The sequence below is a fragment of the Crocodylus porosus genome, unplaced genomic scaffold (genome assembly GCF_001723895.1).
Source record: "Crocodylus porosus isolate Cpor-Errol unplaced genomic scaffold, CroPor_comp1, whole genome shotgun sequence".
Lineage (NCBI taxonomy): Eukaryota > Metazoa > Chordata > Crocodylia > Crocodylidae > Crocodylus > Crocodylus porosus.
This window is the reverse complement of record NW_017728915.1, coordinates 39,895,395-39,916,798: the sequence shown is the minus strand read 5'-3', so window position 1 is coordinate 39,916,798 and position 21,404 is coordinate 39,895,395. Positions and strand designations below refer to the sequence as shown.

The window sequence follows — 21,404 nt, the reverse complement described above, 5'->3', positions numbered from 1 at the left end:
TCCGTCTCCGTGCTCGCAAGAGGGGAGTTCCCCAACCTGTAAGTGTGGTGCCGGTTCTTCCTCCCCATGTGCAACACCTTGCACTTATCAGTGTTCTACCCCCTCATCCAAGTCACTGATGAAGATGTTGAACAGTGCGGGCCCGAGGACCGAGCCCTGCGGAACCCCACTGCCCACATCCTTCCAGCCAGTCCACTTCTGACTCCAATGTCCACATCATTAATGAAAATGTTGAACATATACTAAAGTTATTTATGGGGCTGAGGTAAATTCAGCCAAAAATTAAATAGGGCATGGAGCAAATTCACTCTCGCACAACTTTTATGGAGAAATGCATCTAAGGGTTAAACACGGTCTTTCAAACTACAGTGTCTCCTCAACCGTATTCATATTGTTACGAGAGCAATACTACGTTTGAAAAGTACAGCTCATGCAAATGCTCTTTGTTTCCAGAACTTTTGTGGTTAAAAAAAGCAAACAAACCACAATCCAAATCATCATTAATTTTAAAGAAAAACGTGTGCACAAGTGGAGAGAAAAAAATCATCCCCAAGGCCAACACCAGTGGCTTTTAACAGACAAATTTCAGTTTCCTCTAACATAAAGTAACCCATTTCAATACAAAAGAGGTTTTCCTTAAGTGCCACAAGAATACTTAGGAGAAAGATTTTCCAAAAGGAACTGCCAATCTTTTTTCATCAAGATAACCTCAATTTCTAAATGAGGGAGCAGAACGTTGTTTATGAAGCACGACAGACCTCCTACGCTTCTGGACATTTGAGCTTCCTGGGTAGCTTGTAGTGAAAAAACAGGATGTTCTTGATATGGCCATTTTTCCTGCTGTGTACACTGATCATGTTTAAGTTTGGAGATGAAATGCCCCTCTCTGATTTTAATGTGGATGCTCTGGGGAAGCAATCCCAATGCACCTGTCATTTTAGAACAGCAGAAATCCTCATACTCTCAGACCTCCAGTAACGCAGCCTGTCCAGTTGACAAAGTCAATTAAACCAGCAGAGCTAATAAAATTTCTTGTTAATCAACAGCCAGCTCGATAATTGATATCTGTTGTAAGAAGGGGTTTAAGTCCATAGCAAAGTCCCTTAAGCTTATGCAGATGAAAAGCACTGCAACAGTTAAGCACTCCTATTATATATTACTGAAGACAAATAACATTAACAAATGGTCAACAAATTTTCTGGGGAGTTATTTGCTTTCAGCCTTTTCTAGGTAATGAGCTATTTGGGAAATGAATCTATTCCTGCACAGATAAATCATCATCATCTTTTCTCAGCATGTATTTTCTTGAGAGGGCATAAAATAAATTTACCTCTTCAAAGAAGAAGAAAGAATTCATGAAAACATCTTGTTCCAAGTCCCAGAGGTGCAAAACAAATTCCTCACTGAGCCACTATTTATATTTAATACTACGCTGCCCTGCTTCCTTACCCTATAACTTGCTCCTTTTTAACAAAACACACAACTGCATGACACTTACATAACTAACCCAGAAGGGAAATGCAGCATAACCAATCAGAAAGTAGAAGCTGACCCACTTTTCCATATACAACATTTCTGTGATGAGAAGGGATGTTTTCTAACTCTCTCACTCTACATATTTAATATTTGTTTCATTCAGGTTAAATATTAAACATTTATCTCCTTTGTTCAGTTCCTTTATTTGTGAATGTAAATACAATAAAAAATTGGAAATTCAAAAGTCTAGTTGCTTTCCCCGCCTCACGACCTCCTATTTTCCTTTCCAACCATCCCACTTTCACAGTTAAACCTTCAGTATTTTGGACCAAAGGAGTCTAGCCAGCAGAGAGGCAACTACATTGACTCGTACATGTACATACTGTATTGATACTCAACAACCAAGTTTCTCAGATGTATGGGTATAATTTACCGATTACCTTTGAATAATCAACATTTTCAATGGAAAAACTAATCATTACTACTTGGCTCTTAAACTGCACTTCACAGGGCTATGCAAATCCAATTAGTCTAGCAGACCCCAATGTAGCAGCTTTTGTTAAATCATACAATTAGAATCAAGGATCTAACACTTACTGTTCTGAATGCCAAAGAGGAATATTCCTGAAGTCTGCTGAGATGAAGCAGGAGAATTCTGCAATTGATTGATAGCCCCCCCTGCTGTGTTGCGAAACAAAGAAGCCTGCTGCTGTGGTGGTGAAGCCGTCCCTTGAATCCCCGTCATACTGTTCTGTGAAGAGTAGATAGGAGATTGCTGCAGCTCTTGCTGGCTCATGCTATTCTGCAAGGCAGACATGGAGGCTGAGGAGATGAAGAGGGTCACTTGCTGCTCTTGAGAACTTGGTGATCCTTGAACCAGCTGAATCTGAGGAGAGTTATGGAACAGGGCTGGCTGCTGGGATTCGGCCTGGGTGGATCCGGGATTCTGAAGTGGAGTCACTGTGGTTTGATTCTGGAACTGCATGGGCTGCTGATCCTGACTCATTGGCGCCATGTTGGCTTGTGGGTGGAAAATTGACTGGCCTTGCTGCTCCTGATTAGCAATTGGGTTTTGATTTGGGTTGAAAATCATATTCTGTTTTTGAGAAGCAATTGTATTCATGGCATTTTGATTGCTGAACATCATATTCTGCTGCTGTTGCTGCTGTTCTTGGGATGAAGAGCTACTCTGAATTGCGACTATTGAATGCTGAGGCTGGAAGATGGCCCCTTGTTGGTTCTGGGGCATTGTATTGGATTGCAGGGAGCCTAAAGATACTTGAGACTGAAACAAACCCTGCTGGGTGGTTTGAGCCTGAGACTGTTCTTGAGGAAGCATCGGGCTCTGGATGTGGGATATCTGCGTCTGTTGTTGGAAAGAAGTCTGCTGCTCAGTGTTTGTAGCTGTCTGAAGTGGTGAAATGGAATTCTGTGCAGTAAAGAATGACATCTGTTCTTCCTGAGTTGCAGGGTTATTCATTGAACTCTGAGAAAGGAACATGCTGGCTGACTGTTGGTCTTGAGAAACTGAAGAGCTCTGCAGCACGCCCATCGTGTTCTGGGAGTGGAACAGTGGAGACTGTAATTGGTCCGAGGAAGAGGAAGAAGTTTGATTGTGAACAATGGAATTTGGACTGTGAAAAATAGACCCTTGTGTTTCCTGTGATATATTTTGGGCATCACCAATAGGATTCTGAGAGTGAAAGAGCTGAGCCTGTGAATGTGGAGACTGCTGCATGAAACTCCCGGACTGAATAGACATCATTTCCCCACCTTGCTGGTACAGCCCACCTCCCTGCTGCTGAGTTCCACTTGCCTGAACAGCCATCATGTTTTTTGTAGATGAAAAGAGGTTGACTTGAGACTGATTTTCCCCACTGTGTTGCATCTGAACCATGGTCTGAAATACACTGCTTTGCATCTGTTTATTCTGTCCTGAAGCTTCTTCACCATCTGCAGAACTCGATGTCTGAAACATGGCAGGGCCATTGGTCGAGACTTGCTGTTGCGCAGTTGCAGTAGTTTCAGTCCCAGAAACACCAGGAGATGAAGAGAATAACTCGCATTGCATCTGCATGTCCTCGCTTGTTGACAGCCCACTCATCATGTGGGAAGCTTGTTGGAAAACTGGGGACTGCTGGAGGTTCCCATTTCCTGACGTAGTGGAGGAGAACAAGTCAGACTGCATCTGTGTTGCAGCTTGGCAGATATTCTGCTGCATGCCCATTACCATTGCTGCAGAAGTTTCCATTGCTTGCTGCTGCTGCTGCTGCTGCTGCTGCTGCTGCTGCTGCTGATTGGACAATGAACTCTCAGGCTGAGAATGGACATTTTCAGCTCTTCCAGACAAAAGATTCTCTGGCCTGGAATGGACTGCTGTTTCTGAGGAGGAAAATATCCCAGGATTTACACTGCTTTGTATTTGACTGACTTGCTGAAAAATGTCTGCATTGAGCTGCTCTTGAACATCCTCACTACTGTCTGACCCAGAAAACAAAACAGAAGACAACTGCTGCTGAGCTTCCAAGACTTGCTGGACCAAGTCAACATTTCCACTGTTGCCACTGGCAGTATTAGTTGGAAAATTTCCAGCCTGCAGTTGCTGTATAGTGTTCTGTAACTGATTCACACTGCCTGCTGATGAAAAAATACTTGATGAAATCTGTTGCTGTAATGCCTGTGCCGGTTCTGCTAGATTTGACTGCTGTTGCTGTGATGCCTCAGTCAACTGTGACAAAGTGACTACGGTGCCATCTGATTGCAATACCTCTCTGGACTGGGACTCTCTAGTCTGGAACTGTGCAGCTTGCTGCAATAGGGCATCACTGTTTTGCAGCTGGCCAGAAGCAGAGACGGCTGGAAAGCTACCAGGCTGTGAAATGTCCTGTGTCTGGATAGTAGTCAGAGTCTCTGGATACACCTTAGGCTGGATCTGCTGTTGGTTTTCATTATCAGAAGGTAAACGGGAAGCAGAAGTTGATATACTGGACATACTGTTTTCTAAACTTTGCTGAGTTGGTCCAACCACCTTTGTAGTCTAAAAGGGAAAAAAAGGCTGTATAGTGAGTAATATGATTACTTGAGTCCTGCTCAGAAACCTCTATTCTCCAGCTACATTCAGGCAAACTCAGCTGAACAGCCTGAATGTCTGCAATTCTCTCTCCATGCCTGTCAACATGTCCACATCACAAATGCACTTGTAACCAAGGCAATGTGAGGACAAGATTAGGAAAACAATAATTTAAAAATGTCAAGTTTCTTACAACTGTATGGCTGCTTGTGTGTTAAAAAAAGGCACAGAGGCAGAACAGTATTATGCAATTAGATGCATTAAGAACCTACTGCAGGAACATGGGAAGAAGGAATGTGGCTTTCAAGGAAGTCACCTACTGCTTCATCAACTGTCACTGGATGAATATCCAGAGTACAAGATCATCTAGACCATAAAAGTCCTCCTCCCCCCACCCCCACAACCATGCTCTCTCTCTCTTCTGTTATTACTACTACAGAAAAGATGGGTAATCAGAACTGCAAGTTGTGGTAGTCAACATCCTGGGACAAGTCTTACTTACATTGAAGACTGTAGGAGATCTTTTTTCTGCTGTTACTTCCATTGGAGATACTTCTTCACTCTTAATCATACTGCTTGGCATGAGTGGAGTTATCAAGGCACTAGGAAGAATATTTACCTTATCCAGGTTACAACCAGTAACATTCACTGCTGCAGGTACAAATACAAAATAAAAAGAAGAGAGAGATAAAATAGTATCCTGCATTGTAGCTGTTAAAGTTATAGGTAAACATGCCAGTGCCTTAGTGACAGATTACTGGGGAGATGGTGGCTCTCTTCCCAGTGCAATTTTGTTAGCATACCATAAACTCTCCCATCCATGACAGATGGGATGCTATTGTGGAAAGAAACACCTATGCCAATCACAAATCCTGAAACATTCCTGGAGCATACATAAAAGTTGGTAAAAATATATATATATATATAATTAAATACGTAATATTTTCAAGATGAACAACTTCAGCAATTTTAGCCAAGAATAACTATACACTCTGGGGTTAAAAAGAAATTTCCAAGATTGTCTTTCCTACCTAATGCAGGGGGGGCTGGACTCAATGATCTCACAAGGTCCCTTCTAGCCCCTAACATCTATGAAACTGTTTTGAATTTGACATGGATTGTAGGACAACAATCAGACTTTTGGGCATGTCTGGACAATGAAGAGCTTAAAAAAGTTTGCTTATTTTCATATAGTTGAAAAATTATCAAACAAAAGCTTCAGTTCAATTTGTATGTCAACTCTGTGATGCTGTACGCAAGCAAGATCTCATTTTGTCTCCATTATCTTCGTAAATAATGTGGGCAGTCTCTTCAGGAATGAAATTCTCAGTCCTAACTTCTTTCTAGGGTAGTTACGAAGTGTGCGCCTACCACCACTGGAAAATTTTAGATGTGTACAAAAAATTGACTTATTTAATGTCAAGTCTGCTGCAACATGGCCTCCAATCATGTAGACTAAGAAATAGCCTATAAAGCCTTAACATTTATGGAAGTGATTTTTTTTATTAAGGGGCTGTATCTTTTCTTCATCCCAGAGCAAAAACAAGGTTATGAAACATTTCCCTTGCTTGTAACCTACACCTCTTGATAACTAGTTGTAAACAGCTTTCTGCAAACTGCCCTACACAGGTCCTCACCCATGCTCCTAGTACATTTAGTCTACAAAAGATCAGACTATCTCTTCTGAAAGAACATTTTGTATCTTGAGTAATACATCCTCAGCCATGAGTTGAACAAAGAGTATCAATAGCCAAATAAGCTCTTCCCCTCATTTGTCCACTTACAGGTTTGGCATTTTTCTAGATACTTAAACCACAGGTTTTGACATGTTGGACTGCTGGCAGGAGACATGGCTAGGATAAGACCAGAGCTCCAAAACATTAAATCCATCACAAAATAGCTCCATGTTTTTGTTAATTTGGTGTATATCATTCATTTAAAGACAAGTATTTCTGATAAGGATGGTTTTATACTATTAAGGCAGGATTTAGATACAGTGTTGTCGTTCAACCTTAATTTGTGTGCTTATCAGAAACAATGAACAATTAATAGATTAAGGAAGCAGCAGATAACTGTAATTTCAATACAAAGATAGCTTTAAGATGTCAGTAGTATATGGATTAGACATTAATAAAGAGATATCAGTGAACAAATATAAATGGTATTTTTTTTTTACTTACACATTTGGTTGGAAAAATCAAGACCAATAGATGAAATGACAATCAGTTTTTAAAATAATAAAAAAGGCAATACTTCTCTTTGCTTAGTTGGTAGTTACTGTATACTTTTTGAATGGTTATTGTCCTGTCCAGGTATTTCCTTAGTGTGTAGAGATTTCAGAATTAAATTAAGTATTGTTGAGACAACGCCAGATGAGAGTGCAGTTCTCTAAACTAGTCCCACACTATGCGACTACACATATATACTTTCCCCGTATTATAGAACTGTACACAACTGAGTTATGAACCTCAAATTTATAAGAAAGTCTCTTCAAGGCATCTTACACTGGGCACTGAAAAAAAGATTTTGAAATACTGCATTAACGTTTCAAGTGACTAAAACGCTTGACAGCCGCAGAAGACGACAATATGCTGATGCCATTATACATGGAATTAACTTCAGTTTCCACCTATCCCCACACTAGGACGAATGCCATCCCATCTACAGAGCAACCGCACAACGTTTAGAACTTTTCACCTTTTTTGTCTAGCAGGGACAGAAGCATTAATGTAATAAACACCTGAACACAGGGTGACACTGCCAGGATCTAGTCTACACAAGCAAATCTGCAGTTGTTTCTTTAAGCTGTTCCTTGTAAGCCTGCAGGGTGGGGTGCTTCTGTATGAAGGCTAACCAGATATTGTATTGACTTTAATCCAAGATGGGCAGTTCCCCCCCCCCCATTCAACATGGGGGAAAGAAAAATCTAGTCTTGGTTCAAGTACAAGGACTGGAGCTGCCACCACCCCTGCCTGCTACCTAGCCAGGGCCAGAGCTGGAACTGCCACACTGGGTAAGCAGCAAGGGGGCAGGCACTGGAGGAGGTCAAACAGCAGGGGAAGACAGGAGGCAGGAAAGCAGTCACCATGAAGGCGCACACTGGGGGTGGGGGTGAGTGTTAATGGGGCAGGGGGCAACAGGAGGCAGGTACTGAGGACATGCAGTCACCACGGGGGGGGGGGGGAGGGGGGGCCGATGCGAGGGGAGGCACGACGCCCGGGCGGGGGGGGGGGAAGCAAGTGGCAGGGAGACAGGCAGGGTCAAGTCGCCTGCCCTTCACTGCTGCTTCTTTCCCCACTGCCACTGCTTTCCCCACTGCAGCAGCAGGGGTGACTAATTCAAGCCCCCACCGTAATTACATTTTATACACAGAAATTATAATTAGCAAGTAGTGTTTGACTTGTACCCTTTATATTTCATACTAGCTATCAGAAACATGATTTGTGGTCTTATAAACATCATTTTATTAAGCTATTCACCTCCTCATCTTGTGGCAGTATAGCCAACTGTTTAATTTACAAGCTTTTGCTGCCCTGTAGTTCAGTTCTGCTTTAATCCACTCTGTAGTCTCGGCCTCAGTTAAAATGGACTTATCTCCATTTACCATGAGCACTCATGCAGAAGATATGAAGGTGTGCAGTTATCAATTCTTGAACCTCTGGATACAAAAGCACTACTGTGTTTGGTTCCTATGAATAGGTCAAGGCATTTACAGAAATACCCTTTTTGTGCTTTTGAGAGGCTGAAAGGCATCATTGTGTACTGAGACTAGTTCAGAATAGGAATGACTCAGACACTGTGTATAGCTGCAAGCTAATTTCCATGATCTAGCACAGGTATTTTACTGAGATTCAGAATGGGCATGCTAATAGTGAAGAAATGCAGTTAGTCATCTGAGATACAAAACTGGACTTTACTTCCCTTTCTTGGGGAACAGTATCTAAAATAAAACCTTTCCTTCTGTGTTGGAGAGGTATAGTTTCTACTGCACCTAATTATAAAACTTGGTTTTTATTTTAGAAGCCTCTCCAGAGGGATCTCTGAAAATGAGCTGGGGTTCAGTGTTGTGTGACACTGAACTGTATGTCCAGTAGAAAGTTTCCATTACCTATCTGTCCTCCACATAGACTGGAAATATTGGGAAGGAGCACTAGATCCAAGGAAATATTTGGTCTAGAGTTTTCAGGGATCCTGCCAAAATGGGAATGAAATAGTTGGTAGTATTAGGGATGTTTATTTGTAACCTGTGATGTTTTGCAATTAGTCATAGGAACGCTAGAGGCAGGGGAAAGGAAAACATGTCTTTCATCTCTGGAAAGACTGCAATTTTACCAAACCCTCTTTTCATTTCAGGTATACAAAATCCTCATGAATGAAGTGTGGCCTGAGTCTCTCTTAAACGTGCAGGACACCTCTGTCTCCTTGCTGAAAAGACTGCTGTCCTCAAACGATAACACCCGCACTATTACCTGCAATTCTATTCGGAATCTGCAAATGCCTAGGCCCCAAACAGCATTTTATTACTATAGCAGTCATCTTAGATTTCAAGACAGTGTTTGCTGTGTCTAATGTTGTTTGTAATGATAAACTTATCAAAAATTTGTTCAATTGTAATTACCGTAAATTATTCCTTGCTTTCCTGGGGCAAGCCATCAACACATCTAATTTATTGTAGTTAATAAAATTGTATTCTGTCATGAATGTTTGGTATCTTGTGATCAAAACGTATACACCCACTCTAATTTTTCATCCTAGATGGTCCAGTCATTTAGCATCTTTATCAAAAAGCACCGTCTGTGACTGACACTGTCTATTCCCTTACCTAGCCACTATGACAATAAGGGAATCCAAGACAAGGGCAAGAAAATACATTTCCCTCCCCTCTCCCTCCCCATGGAATCAGACAGTATTGTTCAGTTTTCCTGGAAGTGGTGGTAGGAGTATATACTACACCATCCCTGTAGGCTCTCAGGAGCACTTCATTAATACAACTATGATGTATGCCCAGTAATTTGGGAAGAGTTTAGTGAACCTCTCAGTGGAGCTTTTAGTGCCTTTGTATCCTCTTCATTAATTTTTGCAAAATTTAAAAATCTTTGAGATATATTTTCTCTCTGAGCCTTCCCTAAGGGTCCCAGTATGGCCACTTCTTATTATACATGCAACTGGAAAGTGATCCAATGTTAAAAACTACACTAAAACTTGGGGACCATTAATCCTTATATCTGGAACGCTGAGATACTCTGGATATCTCATCTTGACTAACTTTACTAGACTAAACAAGAGATACTATATTCTGCTACCTTGTGAACCAGAGAAAGAATAAAACACCTCTGAATCTAAGGGAAGACTTAAGGATAATTGGGCATGATGGCACTCCGCTGGCTAGCGGACAATACTGAAGAGAAATATAGGACTGATTATAGCATAGCTTCACATAACAGATTCCCCAACAGCAATGAGGATTCAAGTTGGCTAAAACTCCTCAAAGTCTGTCAAATTGTATCAGGTCAGTGCTGCAGATAGGACAATGGAAGTAGCATCTTCATTACGTATTACCAGTGATGAAGCATTTGCTGAATATGGCAGCTGTGCTTGGCCGTAGACTGATTCAATTATTCAGTACCGCCTGACTGAAGAGTAGCAAAAGGTGTCCCATACCAATAGCTCCAGCATATGGCCCTTAGATTCTAGGCACTGAAGCAGCATCATGCATTTTAGGAGCTTTAAGCATAAACATGCAAAAACATGTTTGGGGGTCTTTAAGAGGAGGCTGGATGAACACCTTGCTGGGGTGATTTGACCCCAGTACTCTTTCCTGCCATGGCAGGGGGTTGGACTAGATGATCTACTCAGGTCCCTTCCGACCCTAGAAACTATGAAACATAGACTCTCATCAGATTTGAACTGGGACTGAAATCTTGACCTCATTTTGAAAGATGGTTTTAAAGGTATTTTTTCTTCCCTTCATTATAAAGCAGCTTAGACTCTCTCCCCAGCATTCTCCTCTGGAAGAGACTCCTTTGCCAAATGCTTAAGGAAAGGAATCCTGGACTGAACTGATCTAAGTAGACTAAAAGGACACTCACTTCCTGGGCCCCTGGTAGACTACATCTGTAGGACTAAAATCCGTTAACTACATAAGGATTCTTAAGCCTATTTTACAACATCTTAGTCCTCTGGGAAAATGACACTTAAATTACATTTGAGAGAGAAGTACATTTTCCTTAAGCAGTACAAACCGGTCTCATAGTACTAGTTAACTGGAAAGAAACTCACAGTGCACGTAGTCCCTAAAACCTGGATGCTAATAATAATAATAAACAACTCACTACAAAAGCAGTGTGGGGGAGAGCTTAAGATAAGCTCCTTAGGCTATGGACAAACACAATTTGTAGCTGCTTTAAGAGAGGAAGGAGAGCTGCTTCGGGGAAGCCCATATCCATGGTTAAGATGCAACTCTTAGGTCCACAGATTTCTGTAGGCATGAAGTAACTAAATTGCTGTAACTTTAACTCTTACTGAAACAGCTGAAAGTCCCAACAGTGTTATTATTACACTTGCACAGACTGGAACATGAGCTATCACTATAGGAGGAGGCAGATCTAACAATGTTCGCATTAACAGCTTATATCAATATCACTGGATATCAGTGTATCCAGTGTAGCTTGGGCACACATGCAGACCATGTGGGCTGCTACATTCTCTGGTCTCAGGCGCATGGGGTGCATGAACAACCCCCAATGGAACAGCGACAAGAACTCAAAGAACTGACAAGCAGAAAAATACAGAAGAAAAGAAAGATTCAATTAACATTCCTTGCACAGTTTTCTGATATTAAGCCTCATGCTTCAGGTCTTAATCCAGAAGTCAGAGACAAGGATCGGACCTAATACCAGAGACACATTATCTCATCCCTCTCTGTAGTGAGATGGTACTGCCTTCTTCTGTACTCATGCTGGTCACTGGTGGAGATCGCAAGAGATGTCTGATGCAGTGTATCAACCCCTGTTTCCAACACTTTCGATCTTGATGCACACTGACATTATTCATCATCCTCTGGTTCAAAAAAATTCTTCAGAGATTTTCCCTAAATATTTACTTCAAGTTTCAGCCCATTATATCTTGTATTACTGCTCTTGACTATTCTTAAGAGTACATTTGACTTCTAGATAAACCAACTGCCACAGCTGAAATATGAAGACAATTAACTTTAAATACCTACTTCATGATTTTAACCTGAAGCTATGGATCCCTATCAAACTTGTGATCACATTGTTTAATCTGTTCTCCTTTCAAATTGCCTTCACCAGAGCACGTTATGGAAATTTCCATTAACCTTGGCATGCTAAAATAGTTTTAACAAATGAATAAAGAAAGGTCTCCCTCTTTTACCTTACTCTAACAGGAAAAGTCTAAATAAATTTCACACTATAAATTTAGACCAATCTAAACTTGCATACCAGGAAGACAATGAGGCAAACATCATGCTTACGCAGAGCCATTACAGAACCTACACACAATGGAATGAGTAGAGAATAAATATTAGATTTAATAAGGAGCCATACTCTTCTTAGCAAAACCACTAATATAAAATCACTTCTGGGCACCAACAGAACAGCCTCTGCTCTGCTCCAACACAATCACATTGTTCTGTCTCGAGACAATATCCAAATCTAGTGTATTAATTGAGGGCTGCTTGCAGACGCAGTTCTTACTCCTTCATATCTTAGTTTGTTTATATTAATACTTATACTTCCTAAATCTAATTTGCATGTTGGGTTTGTGTAAATTGTAAAACTCCATTTTCTTTCATCTTTCTTCCTTACAAATGTTCTAATGGAAGATTGCAACATAAGGTATGAAAAAGAAAAAGTATTCAGATGGATTTTTTTTAACCCTGTACATTGTTTTCATCCTGTCCTATCCCACATTAAAATACATTAAAAGAAAACATAAAAATTGTAAGCATGCTGTACATGATCATAACCTTATTTCCACAGAACCTAACTCTTTCAGTGCACAATTGGAACAAAAATAATGGAGGAAATTATAGCTCACTCAAACAGTATCTATAAGGATCAATTTAGTACCTTTTATGGCCTCTTCAAAAGAGCAAGGTTGTGCTGGGCTGGAGATTTCCTTCTTCACAATGACATTCAGAGTACCAGCTGTTGGGGCAAAAAATAGTGCTGAATTTCTAATATGCTGAAAATACTCTCATACAGAGCATGCATCTACACATGCATTTTAAAGTGCAGTAGACTATTTTACTGTGCATTAAAGCATCGTGTAAAAAACCATGACATTATGTTAATGCACAGTAAGAGTCTAATGCTCATTAAGCATCACTAAAAAAGCATGCAAATACTGTGTATTAGTGCAGCCTAATGACCATTGATTTAGTACTTCACATTTGAGGTACTAAATTTAACGCACATTACAAAAGGTGTATTAATGTATGTGTAGATGTGCCCAGGGAGAGAGAGTTATTAGCCTTAGTTCTCCGAGATGTGGTGTTCTTATACCTCCTAGCACTGCTGTACATGTACCCAGCACGCTCAAGTTTAGATTCTTTTGGCCTTGTTGGGGGGGGTCACGTCTGCAAACTGTGTCCCTTGTACACGAACAAAAGGCATAAAGGGCTGAGCGACCCCAGTGATATCTGGGCTACTGCCCTTATATAGGCAAAGTACTGGATAAGGACAGAAAAATCCACAAAATATACATCCCTTAGCTTTTTAAATGTACGTACACGTATCTGGAGTGTATGTAAACGGCTGCACATCGTGTGATCTTCCAGCATTGGTCACCACATATATCCCAACAGAAACAGCTGAGGTTATGTGCTGGTCATGATATGGTGGCACCTTCACAATAAGGTGATTCTGAATTGCAAGAGGGAAGAGAAAGTGTGTCAAAAAGTCTTTCACTATCTTAAAAGATAGTTTCTACTCAACCACTTCATAAGAAAAAGGATTTAAAAGGAAAACAAGGAGCTTGGGGACAGTGATGGCTATGATCCTGTTGAAAGAAGTGAACAAGCTGAAAAGGCTACTGGAATGTTCCATCTAGGAAGCCTTTATTTGCAACATATAGCATAGCTAGAGGGATAGGATGGGAAAGACACACATACAACACTGTACTATAACTATGATTCAATACCTCTCTCCCTACAAAACCTTCCCAAAACACTTAAAATTAAAACCTACCAATTCAATTTGCTAGCATTTGAGAACAGCAATTTTTATTTACACAAAAGATTCAAACAATTATAGCTAGCAAACGTGTGAAAATCCCAACCTGCTTGTAAATAATTTGTCAACAGAAAAAAGTATTCCAATTGTTAATACATGTGCCTAATCAAGAAACAGAATTACAGGATTGTAAGGATTCAGCTAACACCACATAGTAGAACAGCACATTCAGCAGCAGCAGCAATAAGGTCAGTCTACAAGTTAATGTTTGTGTCTCAATTTTATACAGCCATTAGAAATAAGGAACTGTTTCTACCACTGTGTTTGTAGGAAGTTGCCTTAAAGACACTATATTTGTCAGATATTGTTCACGTCAGTACTGTGAGCAGAAATGATTCAGCTTACAAGCTAAATAGCTGGGAGAGGTAATCTGAAACAAGGGAAATTCAGATAGCTACAAATCATATGGCAAATACAATGACTTTCCCCCCTTAGTACTAAATTGATAATTCCTTAGGTAAGTGCCAAGGGCAAAAGTTTAGATACTTATTTTTCACTAGATTACAGAAAAGCGCTTTTTTTTTTTGTTTTACCAATCATTCAGCATGGAAATGAAACTCCACTCTCAAAAATATGTAGAATAGCTGCACCCGTTATACTTGACCCATCTCTTCCTTGTATTTTTCTGCTTATTTTTAAGTATGAAAACAGACAGGTTCTTTTTCTGTACAAGCTATTCCTGCTAGCCTGGCACAGCTAACAAGGGCAGCATTCTAATTATTACACAGCAATGTAGTGTACCATGTTCTCATTCCATTCTATGCAAGTTTTTACATCTTGCTGTGGTATCTAGGAGTTAAACCTGAGCTAAGCTACTTATGTTTTTGAGGGCATCTTTGTATCTTCCTTTGCTAAGGAAAATGGATCAGTTAAATTTGATAGGCAGAATTTTTATTACTTGCAATAAATGTACAAGAAAGAAAAAAAAGTCTGGCCTCGGATCCTTGGTTAAGTTTGTGGTGCTGACTTTGCAAATAAAAATACGTGCTTTTTTTCCTGTAGTCATTGCTGACCTGGATTCAGCAAGATAAATCATTTCACGTTCAATAACAATAATAATCACTTTATGAGTAGAACTCCCCTTTTATTTTTATCACTGAACGATTAAACAAACTGATGCTAAATCTGGTGTTTGATTCAGGGGTATTTATTTCCAGTGAAGAACCTGCAGCTATGGCAGCGCAACAAAAAAGTTAATTCTAGGGTGGGTGAACTTTACAATCACATTATAAAGCTTCTCATCCTAAAGTATTTTATGGAGGATGGGTATATCTAGGGGTTTAATTTGAGTGGTATCTAAAAAGGTAGGTGCTTTACCATACAGCTAATCATAAGTTTAAAAAACTGAAATAATCAAAAACAAACAAACAAAGCCCTAATAGGAGAGGGCACCAAATGAAGACTATTTTGTCCTGGGAAAAGGGTGCAGTATGCCTCAAATATCACTGGGACAAAGCAATCCTGAACAGAATGTGTGTTTTCATTTTTTTGGTGTTCAAGATGGAGAAGCAGTTCCATCAGAGAACAGGTTTTCTGTACCATGAGGCTTCCTTAGTATGGTCTCTCTCTTTAGAGACAGACATTACAAAGGCCTACGGAAAACTACTAAGTTAGATATGTCTCTGTTCCTCTTGTCCATTCTTTTTCAGTCTCAGAATTGACTGTGTGCCGCCTTACTACTTACGTGCTGCCAAAGCTATAGGTAAATGCTTAGTTCTGACAGATATGCTTACATGGTTGAATTACTAATCTATTAAGTGCAAAAAAGCTGTTAGGGAACATTAAGTTTCAAAGTCTGAACACAGAACAATTTTAATGAGTAAAGTAAGCATGGAAAATTATATACGAAGCATATAAAAAGCAGAGTACTTTTGCTTAAATTGTATTTTCTATTTTTCCTCCAAGTTAGGAAAATACGCTTCATTCAAATAAAATCTCTCTAAACCTTAACAATAAGAATTACCACACACCTAGCATCCCTGCAGTGCAGTGCAGTATAGTAATCCTGATTCAATTTCCTTAATCCCGTCCTCTACATTTTTGTATTCTTGTTCCTTGCTCACAAACAATGATAGCACACATAGAACCCAAGTCTGTCTTGGGGAATGACATGAGAAGAGTTTCTACACATTTATATGCAAATACTGAACAGTAAAATCATAAATACCTGATGAAATAATTCCATGTCTATTTCAGCTTCTGCTTTCCAAGAGTTTTCATCTGAGTTTTAAAAAGACCAAAAAAGCCAATTTTATTGCACGTCTCTACAAACTAAAATTCTATTTTGTTGTCCCTGACATAGCTCCCATAGTATCAGTTACTTCATAAGCTCTCAATAAATCCAGCAAAAAACAACCAGTGGAATATAAAACCCAAACAGATTCTTCCTTTCCTCAGCCCAAGCCATTGTTGCTTTCATACTGACCAGAAATATTCTCTTGGAAGATTACTTTTGTTCCCTTCAGAAAGTTCTTGCCAATCAGAAAGACTTCCTCTTCTCCCTTTACTGAACAGCTGTGCAGACTTTTCTTTAGGATCTCTGGAATGCCTGCTGGCTGAGCTACATTGGAGAGACAAGCAGTTTGAAACAGAAAGAACTCCTAAAGCTGCTTAACAAAAGATCTTTCCCTTACAGAATTACAAGCTGAAGAATAAGATACCTCCCCCACAAATCTTCTGTCTTTAGTATAAAACTTAGGGACCAGTAGTTTCAATTTTTCACATTAAACATGGCAAAATTATCAAGTCTGTGAAGTCTGAGCAATGTGCATCTGAGTTTGACAAAAATTAGGTGCATCACTTCTCTTATTGAAGAGGTAAGTGCAAAACTCCTTATGATGGAAATTTGTGAATCTGTGTGTAAATAATGGCAAAGTCAAACAAGGAAGAGTTGAAATGGTTGCAACTGAAGTTTCTTGAAGCAGCCCACCAGCTTTGTAGTAAGAGGGACAACAATAGCTTCTTTTTAATCAACAAACAAGTTTCTTTTTAATTAATTCCAAAGGCCCAGTACATTCTGAATTTTTATAAATACCTTTTTGTGTGGATGCACGGAAAATGATTACATAAAATGCCTCAAATGTACAAATTAAACTTAAAAACAGACACCCACAGGAATCCTAGTGGTTATAGAATTACAGTAGTTGCAATGTTTTTTCTAAGAGAAAAATTACTTTACTGGCTCTTATTTCTGTCTTAAAGTCCTCTAGATGATCCACTAATATAGAAGCATGGAATTTACTCAGTTGTAGAAACCAAACTGAAGCTGTAGGTGATCATCTTTATGTTCTGTAGGAATCGACTCTTCTCGCACTGTCTGAACCAACTAAGGCAGTTTCCATTAAAAATGCACTGGAGGAAATTGGAGTCAGCAAACCAAATCCTCCTGATCCTTCTCTTTTCTACATGCAAACAGATGCATAAGAAACATACACACCTATAGGAACATCATAAAATAGTATATTTAAGCCCATAAAGATCTAAATGAAGCAGCTTATTCAGTTCTGTGCTTCTGAAAACATACATTTCAAACTAGTCATTTCCACAGCACTTCTCCTTTTATTGTGCGACAGGCTTCACTGACATATCAGGAACTAAAAGCAGAACCTCCAGAACTAAAAAGGTATAAGCTGCTACAGCTTGAGCCAGAGAGCCACTGCTCTGAGCTGTGAGCTAAAACAATTAATCTCCCCTGTGAATCAGCATGGAGGTGGCGTGTTATAGCATATGGGCCTGTAATTTTCTGCATCTCAGAAACCAACATTTATTTTCAATGGTTAAGTGCATATATTAAATTTTACCTTTCCTGCAATTTATTTCTAGGATGCTGGAAGAATAGAATGTTATCTTTTAAATAAAAAATTCTATCGTCTCAATTGAAAAAATAACAAAAATAAATCTAAATTATTATGTGAAAAATGTTAAGATTTTGGATAATTACTGAAGAAACCTAAAGATTCCACTCCCTGATACACAGAGAGCTAAAAGCAAATTTTAAAAGTAGTACCATTTGGCTTTAATTTCCACTTTTGAAAAATTCATATGAAATTCTGTTTCTCAACAAATGGAAGATTTCTTCAACTATCTCTTACTATCATGGTCAATAGTAGCAATCTTCCAGCTGGGACACACCAGACTGCAAATATTACTTCAGACTCAGAACCTAAAATTTACCAGCAAAACACTTTGATTATCAACTAGGTCAGGGCTGCCCAGCTGGTAGCCCACAGACTGTATGTGGTCTGCAAGTGGTTAATTCATGGCCTGGGGGCTCTATCTGGGTGCTCCCCACCCAAAAAAAAAATCAAATAAAATAAAAAAAAAAAAAAATCACTCCTCTAGCTGGGATCTCCCAACTTCCACTACCACCTCCAACTTCCACTTCCTGTTCCCAACCTTGGGTAATTCCCTTCTGTTAATCCCTTTCTTCAGTTCAGAAGACTGCCATCAGCATTAGAGATATCCCTTCATCTTTTTCCTTGAATAAATTACAAGAATTCCTAACAATTAGAAGTCAGTATCAGTCTGTCACTATACTCTGATGGATAATTATTTCCCCTTTTCAATTAAAAAAAATATATATCTCAAATACAGGTGACTGGAGGTGAGATTCAGGGTAGAAGCATTTTTTCCATGTTACACTTTGACCTTAAATTTGACAAGCCAATAAGAAGCTAAACAAAGAGGAGATTAAAAGAAAAAGGTAAAAAACTTGAAGGCTCAGACTCTCCATCTAGGTCTAGGGCTCTGTTGCTGCTGGAAGGCAGGAAAGAGAGAGGCCTTCCCAGTCCTGTAGCTGCCACCTCTGGTGGTAGCTCCCTTATTTTCAATGTCACCAGGACATTTTAAGAATCAGTTGGAAAACTTAATTTTGCATAATCAGAATCAAATTTCTTTCCAAGTTAATGAACTGTCGTAACTCTGCAAAGCTCGCATTCACCCACTTCAGATAAGTTATTTCTGCTAAGGAAAGCTGGGTGGCGACAACTGCAGTCTCAGTATGACAAAGATGTTAAGTGCCTGTGGCAGAAAAGTCACTTCACTTTGTGATCAAATCAGAGGAACATGGAAAAAGACTTCTGACCTTTAAAAGGCACCACATGGCTTAATTATAAACCAAGCATTCAAGAATGCAAAAGAATTTTTTAGAAATGTTTAAAGCACCTGCTTTTTAAAGAAACAACAAACGAGGAAGTCTCTGCTTCAGGGTGAATAAGACATACGTGTGGGGGACTGATCTGTCGCACACACATTAGAGCTGCATCAACTAAGCCTTAAGTCAGTTTATAGACACGGTGATCACAGTAATAGCAACTGAGACACGATTAAAACCAATACCCTTTTTATTCCAAGTTTTTACTTTGATGCTTACTGCACAGAATGGGAGAGGAAGGTGTCTGCAGGGTTAGTGTCGAGCCGTCTTTCCGAGGGATGTTAACACGGAACACCAGTCTTGCACGGGTGCTTTTCTTCTTTGAACCCGCAAGTCCTATTCGAGCTTCAACATCCGCATTCCTCAACTTCAGGATTCCCACACAATCAACCCTAGCAATGCATGAAATAGAAGTTAATAATTCAACATCGTTTTCCAAAATGTTAATTAGAACGTTTGCCAGTGTTTGGAGGTCAGAGGTTTACCATCTCCACAAATTTGCTTAGATTTGTTAACCAAGCTGCTAGTTCATTCTTGAAATTCTGAATTACTTTGAACTCTCCCTGAAATAGGAGTGCTACTGCATCTCTAAAGCAGATAAGGTTCTTTGGGTGAATCTGATATCTTTTATTAAACAAAATTAAATAAAAGATATCAGATTCACCCAAAGAACCTTGTCTGCCTATGTCCTTAGACCAACATGGCTGCAACCTACACCACCGCATCGCTAAGGGATTTATATCACCTTACCTTCAACTCATCCGACTGCTCTGTGCATCATGTGCTGAAGCAACGTAGAAAAATGTGAAACTATGAAGGAAGGGAAAACTAGAGCACTAAAGTTTATTACATGGTAGCTCTACTGAGCACTCAGTTTGCCTCCACACATCCCACTAAGTCCTGGAGCACAGAATGGTAGCTCTGGGCTCTTTACCAAAACTCTGGGCTCACTCAAGACAGCCGTGGAATGAAAGCCACATGGTTTATTTATAGTATTGGGACCTGGCAGATGCAGCCATGACTTGTAGAAGTACTCATACAGCCCCAGGCAAGGACTAATAGCACAGTGCAATACATCCACCAAGCACTCAAGAAAAAATTTATGACATGCTGTATAAACCTCTCATTTTTCCTCATTTGCTACAAAGAGATGGTAGTGATTATGAAAATCCTAGAGCTTTGTCCTGACAATAAAAAATACCTTACAGACCATTAATATGGGGGCTGGACTAGAAAACCTTATGAGGTCCCTTCCAGTCCTACTTTGCTACGATCTATTTAATGCTTTTATATAAAACCTTATAGATGCATAAGAGACAAGGAAGAAAAGAGGTAGGGGGGTAGGGAAGAGAGATTTGGATTCAGATAAAAGCTGAAACATTTAAATCAGCAATGCTCAAAATGTGGCTTAAAGTTTCAGAAAAAGTCCTGAAATCTGGTTGGATGGTATATGGAGGTTAACAACCTTAAACAACAATTTTTCTTAGATATTCCTAAAGCACTCATCTTTTCAGTACCTAGATAATAATATACACTAACTATAGTACCTGAGGGTAGCTACCAAATGAATGTTTGTGAAGGCAGATTTTGGACCATTTACTATAGAAAAACATTCCACATTCCAAAGCCAAGCAGATAACTTTGTTAGCTAACACAACATCCGTAAGCAAAATTATTTAATTTAAAATAATAGGTCTTGTATGCTGTTTGGGGAGGCTTCTCTTTGGATGACAAGAACATCTCCTAGTAGAAAAGGATGCAATCTGTACAAACAACAGAAAGAAAGTTGTCTTACTGAGAAGAAGTCTGAAAGACCTTGCTTTACTTTCTTTGAATCAAATAAGAACCATACAGAATACTGCTTCCTTTTTTTTTTTTTAAATGGGGGCCTCATCTGTATCAAAAATCCCATCTCATTTTGAAGCAGAAGTTGAGCGTGCTTTGGTCATGGATGATGTAGGACTAGCAATGCCTGGATACGTTGGGAAGAGCAACAGTTGGAAGCCTAGGAGATGCCCACAATGACTCATCTGTGGCAGGTCAAAGGAAGTTTTTGATGTTCTAGGCTTTCTGCCTCGTAGTGATACGAGGATTGTCCCTGAGGTTTTTTTAATAGGCTAAACCACTGGGTGTCAAAGATCCAGCCCAAGGGGCTCTCCACAGGCTGGATCTGAAGCCTGGTACTGTGTCATCTGGCTCATGGGGCTAACCGTAGGGTCAGAAATGTAGCTGTGAGAGGAATGGCAGCTGCTAAGCTCTTGAAGCTGCAGTGATCAACAGTTCTGCTGCCAAATGCCTGGCCCTGCAGAACTAGATAAGTTTGACTACCCTGGCTTAGAAAAATACTTGTCTAGGATGGCTTAGGTAAGAATGATTACACCTTGAGCAGGCAATTGGACTAAATGACCTCCTGAGGTCCCTTTCAGCCCTACTTTTCTATGATTCAAGC

The 21,404-nt window shown here is 39.7% G+C and overlaps 1 protein-coding gene across 3 annotated transcripts in view; it reads right to left on the bottom strand.

Annotated features, from left to right (window-relative positions):
- The window catches only part of NFAT5 (nuclear factor of activated T-cells 5), a 103,174-nt gene that overhangs the window by 12,417 nt on the left and 69,353 nt on the right, over window positions 1-21,404 (bottom strand). For all 3 annotated transcript variants that reach the window (XM_019536085.1, XM_019536083.1, XM_019536084.1), the window contains 7 exons: window positions 19,175-19,347; window positions 16,229-16,363; window positions 15,971-16,023; window positions 13,302-13,434; window positions 12,640-12,717; window positions 5,049-5,197; window positions 2,074-4,513 (listed from right to left, as the gene is read on the bottom strand). In XM_019536085.1, coding sequence (XP_019391630.1) covers window positions 2,074-4,513; window positions 5,049-5,197; window positions 12,640-12,717; window positions 13,302-13,434; window positions 15,971-16,023; window positions 16,229-16,363; window positions 19,175-19,347 — 3,161 coding nt within the window. The remainder of the gene's footprint in view (window positions 1-2,073; window positions 4,514-5,048; window positions 5,198-12,639; window positions 12,718-13,301; window positions 13,435-15,970; window positions 16,024-16,228; window positions 16,364-19,174; window positions 19,348-21,404) is intronic.